We start from the raw sequence: 5,364 nt of genomic DNA on the forward strand, positions 1-5,364 counted from the left end.
CACAATAAGGCATCTGAAGGTTCTCTCCATAATAACTGCAGGCTTTAGCCTCAGCCCCTGGCAGCTCATAAGAGTGTGCTGTTTTTTTAGCAGAGCAACAGCACATGGTGGGGGGGGGCATAGCTGCACAGCAGGCGGACCTGCAGCTCAGTCAATAGGAACTGTTAATCGTACTGTCTGCTCCAGTCTCGCAGGGAAACCCCCTGCGTCATCCCTGTGTAGCTGTGGACATGCTCTCCCAAATCAAATCACGTAGTCGAGGTCATCAGTCCTTACCGATCATTTTCAGAGCCTGCAGTAGGCATGATCCTGGAAGAACGCACAAAGGACTCTTATTCAAGAACGTGGTTCATTTCTCTTTCCCCAACTTTATGCCAGCTGTTAAGCGTTCTCGTAAATTCTAAGTCAACCAGGAATGACTCATGAGGAAATCCTGACCGCTGGCCTCTCACACGCGCGCACGCAGCTGTGTGGTTTCCCTGCTTGCCCCTCTCCCGCTGGGACCTGGGATTTCTGTTCCAGCAGGACACAGGGCCAAGCACTTCTGCTGAACGACCTGCAGCCCGGCAGATGCAGCCACGTTTCCAGCCCTGATTGTAAGTAATGAGCCTGGCCCCCTGCGGCTGAGCACACGACTGAGCTGAGTGGGAAGTCATTTCCACCGCAAGCCCCGCCTCCCCCTCCACCCTGGAGCGCAGGGGTGCCCATGATCCCCCCTGGCTGAGGCCAGGGGAGGTGTGAAGACCCTGCTTGGTGTCCTCTCCTCTTTTCCTTTCTCCCTCCCGCTCAAGAAATACAATTTGTATTTTATATTTATAATAAAATTTATTTTGAGTCAGGTTCACCCAGTCACGACTATGGAATAAATCACTATTCTGCAGCATTCTGCTAAAAAAAAATTTTTATAGCTAACCTGAGCAAAGCACTGTCTTCTGATAAATCCGTTCATTCCGAAGGCTCATTCCTAGCTGTTCCCACTCTCAAACGCGAGAAAGTCCCACCGCAGGTCCCTGTTCACTGGTCTCCTTCTGCACACGGGGCAAAGTCACAAAAAGAAGAGTGTCCCCCCACTACCACTACCTCCCCCACTCCCGCGGCCTCAGTCTACAGAACAGTTGGTCTCAGGGGAGTCGGAACAAAACTGTAAATAGAAATGCCAGGGACCAGCAGATGTCGTAACGGTTACATCGCTGGACTCCCAGATACACGGTTCGAGTCCTGGACTGGCGGCTTGTGTGTACCCAAGATGCCGAGAGGACAAAGGCAGAGAAAGGATTGCGGTGTGGCCATCGTCCCTGGGGGGTGATTTCTCGCTTTCTATCTCTCTCTGTTTCTGTCTGTCTTTCCAGCGACCATAAGCGCCCTGGAACAAAAACCCCCCTAAAAAAAAAAAAAAAAAAAAAAACCGAAATGCGGCGCGGGGATAGCACACGTGCTCAACAAAAAGGGAGAGGGGAAGGGAAGTCCACTTAATTCAAAATAATTCCAGAGCCCCTAAAGGTGAGTGGGGTGAGAGCCAACTACCTGGCCGAGCCTGCGGCCAGCTGGGCTCCCTCCCTCCGCGGCGGCGCAGCCTTCCCCCCGCTGCCTGACCCTCGCACGGGCATCAGTCGCCAGCGATTGCTTGCAATGGCCAGTGCCCCACACCGGCCCCTGCTGGCCACAGCTCTCGGCCGATTGTACAGGGACCCGGAGCGCAGCTCTCGGCCGGTTGCGCAGGGACCCGGAGCGCAGACGCCCGCCGCGCCCTGGCTAGGCGACCTCTGCGCAGCTGCCAGATTGCCGCAGGCCGGCACTGGACCCGCCCCGTGCCATTACAGCCGCCAATCCGCGCTCTCCGGAGGCGGATCCGGCGCCCTGCGGCCACGCCCCCTTCCTGCGATTTCTTATAAGTGCTGCGGGCAAGCGTCCTTCCCAAACCGCGATCCCTGCGGAAGGGCGAGGATGCAAAGTACCATGTTCTTGGCTGTCCAGCACGACTGCAGACCTATGGACAAGAGCGCAGGCAGCGGTGCCAAGAGCGAGGAGAAGCGAGAGAAGATGAAACGGACCCTGTGAGTACCACTTGTTCATTCTCTCCTCTCCCGCGGCCACCCCGCCAGCCCTGAAGGACTACCTGGTTTAGCTGCAAGCGCGGTCCTTTCGGGCTTGGCTTTGACGTTAGGAAACTATCAATACGTAGCCTCCTTTGCAGAAAAAGACATGTGGAAAGGTTCATTTGCCTCGTAAGGTTACCTCTGTGTGGCGTGTGCTTGTTTTCTATGAGCGAAGGACGTTGGGGTAGTTTAGGAACCGAGGAAAATTCAGAATACGAGCCAGGTGGCAGCTGCGCTAAGAGATCGCCTTTTGTCCTCCCGCATTTAATGACACCAGAATCCTGCGGCTGAAACAGGCCCCGGCTGTCCTATGGCCTTGCGAGCTCTGCTCGCTTGCAACGCTGCTAGGTGGAGATGTTTTCGCGGATTCTGAAGAGCCCGTTTTAAATTCGTTTTGGGGTTTTTATTATCGAACAGCTTCACCCGGTCATGACTGTGATAAATCACAGATCTGCAGCGTCCACTTAAAAGAAGTGTTCTAAGGATGGAAGGGAACTGGCTCAAGGCAGATCTACCTTGTGGCTTTCAAGTGGGAACTCTTAGAGCTGTCTTGGAATTGCAGTTAACCTTGCAGGGAAGCTGCTGCCTTTTGTGGGCCAGGAATAGCATCTGCCTTGAACTATACACATTTAAATTCATTAAAATATCCTAGCGATTTTAAGGAGTCCTGCGGATGAAACTGTGTTAGTTACTGCATTAGGGGCTGAGTCCATAAGGCTGTCACTTGAGAAGTTCTTGCTTGGTCTTATTTGGTTTTTCTGTAGCTACTTGGGTAACTGATACAAATGTGTTCAACTGCAGTAGTACATTCAGTCAATGCCACTGAGTGCATAACCTATGTTTTATTTTTTTTTTTTTTTAGTTTAAAAGATTGGAAGAACCGTTTGAGCTACCTCTTGCAAAATTCCTCCACCCCTGGGAAGCCCAAAACTGGCAAGAAAAGCAAACAACAAACTTTTATTAAGTAAGTTTGAGAATCCTTTACTTGCAAATATTCATAGCTAGCTCCTGAACTGAAGAGGCCAACTCTGGTGTGCCCAGGCTGATGTGCTGAACTTCTCTTGCAGGCCTTCTCCGGAGGAGGCCCAGCTGTGGTCGGAAGCATTTGATGAGCTGCTAGCCAGCAAATGTAAGTTCACCTAGAACTAGACCCATTGCTGGTGTCAGGGGGGTTGGGAAAGGTCGTGCCCACAGAGCAGAAGAGCAGCTTGCTCGAGAGGCAAGACAGGAACGACAGGGACGTCACTACAGCAGCACGAGGACCTGCTCTGTCCTTGTCCTTCCTTCCCATTCACTCCAAGTTACAGGGCCCTTGCTGGTTAGGGCTGAGTCAGCTTTTCCATGGCTGACAAGAGGTTTGCTGCCCAGAGAATGTATGAGTCCCCTATAAATATTTATTTTGCATTGACGGCAGAGCGAAGTATTTGTGTTTTGTAGCAGAGCGCCAGTTTAAACAGTTGCCTTCTGGCATGTCAGTCTGCAAAGAGCTATCTATGTTCCGAGCATTGCAGAGGAGGACGAAATCAAGAAGACGGCTATGATCTAGGGCCTCGCAGCACCGCGGGGACTCAGGGGCTGCTCACTCTCCGTCCTCACGTTCTGTGTGCTCTCTTCTCCCCGCAGACGGCCTGGCTGCATTCCGGGCTTTCTTAAAATCTGAATTCTGTGAGGAAAACATTGAATTCTGGCTGGCCTGCGAAGACTTCAAAAAAACCAAATCACCTCAAAAGCTGTCCTCAAAAGCGAGGAAGATATACACTGACTTCATAGAAAAGGAAGCTCCGAAAGAGGTAAGGAAAAGTTCTTCATTTGTGTTTAATTTGGACCTCTTCAGCACCATAGTGAAACAAAGGCATTGCAAGAGATGGCAGGTGACAGCGGGGTGGGGCAGTGTGGAAGGCTCGGCCCCCTTCCTAGCTTTTCTCTCAGTGACGTGGCAATCACATCTTATGGTTTTTGTTTCTTTTTTTTTTTCCAATATTACATTTCAGTCTCTAACTCCAGATACTGAACAAGCTACCTTTTTAATTTTATTTCAGATAAACATAGACTTCCAAACCAAAACTCTGATCGCCCAAAACATTCAGGAGGCGACCAGCGGCTGCTTCACGACTGCGCAGAGGAGGGTGTACAGCCTGATGGAGAACAACTCCTACCCCCGCTTCCTGGAGTCCGAGTTCTACCAGGACTTGTGTAAAAAGCCCCAGATCAGCACGGAGCCCCACGCTACATGAAGCGAGGGAGGGAACCCACAAAGGACACTTCATTCTCTTCCCTTCGGGGAAAGGCCTTGACCTGGGAGTCCGCCCTTGAATTCAGCCGGGGAGTTGAGGAAACCCGAGGAAACCCGTTGAGAACTGTTGACTCCAAGTTGGGTAGTAAATGAGGAAGTGGTAACCATGGAGACAGCGTGCATCAGAATTTCTTCTGACTCAGTGTGGACAGGGAAGGTCTGAGTGGGGCGTGTCTCACTCCGGAAGAGCAGGAACGTGTGAAAAAGATGTGCTGTCACACCCGAGGTCCTAAAGCATTTCAGATGGACGGGTCTGGGACTCGGTGGCCTTGGCCAGCTGGCTGGATCCTCCCCCAGTTCAGTCCACCTTCCCCCAAATCAGTCCCTGTTCCCACACGGTGGTTTTCATTTCCTTTTTTTTGTATTAAGTAACACAATGTTTACTGTGTGTGAAGGTGTTGTCCTTGTGACTACAGAGCACCAGCTCTGCTGTCACACGGGACACCGAAACTGACAGGGTCTGGTGGACGTTAAGTGCTGAGTGAAGTGGAGTGAGTGCCGTTGTAGGAAACAGTGCCCGCTACGAGTGCCAAAAACTGTCCTGAAGGCAGCTAGACTTCGAAGTGGTCTTTGAATACTTTTAATAAATTTATTTTGATAAATAATTTCAGTGAACACTGGAGTCCAGATGTGACTGTTTTATTTCCAGCAAAGAGGCGCCCCGGTTATTGTGATGAGTGAGGACTCCGGAGCGAGGATGGACGGCCCTCGGAACCGAGGTGCTAGCCGTAGGGGAGAGAGTCCGTGTCTTTTATAAACTTACAAGTATTAGGTAGTTCTTTTTTTTTTTTTCTAAGTGTATTTACTTCTTCCATGAAAGAGAGAGAGAAGGGGACAGAAAGATCGTCACCCCCAACAGACTTCACGCCATAATCCACCCCAGCCCAGATGACTGACAGGCGCTGGTCCGTGTGCTCTGGGAAGTGCTGTCCCCAGACCTGTCCCATGTGGGCCCAGTGGTGTGACCACCGCTCT

At 51.4% G+C, this 5,364-nt stretch overlaps 1 protein-coding gene across 1 annotated transcript; it reads left to right on the forward strand.

The window, feature by feature from the left end:
* Nucleotides 1–1,926: 1,926 nt before the first annotated feature.
* RGS2 (regulator of G protein signaling 2) lies at nt 1,927–5,004 on the forward strand. The gene is made up of 5 exons (XM_006147031.3): nt 1,927–2,054; nt 2,959–3,060; nt 3,164–3,225; nt 3,720–3,886; nt 4,136–5,004. The coding sequence occupies exons 1-5, from the start codon at nt 1,945–1,947 to the stop codon at nt 4,328–4,330; spliced, it is 636 nt and encodes a 211-aa protein (XP_006147093.1). The 5' UTR covers nt 1,927–1,944; the 3' UTR covers nt 4,331–5,004.
* Nucleotides 5,005–5,364: the final 360 nt, after the last annotated feature.

The sequence above is a fragment of the Tupaia chinensis genome, unplaced genomic scaffold (genome assembly GCF_000334495.1).
Source record: "Tupaia chinensis unplaced genomic scaffold, TupChi_1.0 Scaffold000198_1, whole genome shotgun sequence".
Classification (NCBI taxonomy): Eukaryota; Metazoa; Chordata; class Mammalia; order Scandentia; family Tupaiidae; genus Tupaia; species Tupaia belangeri.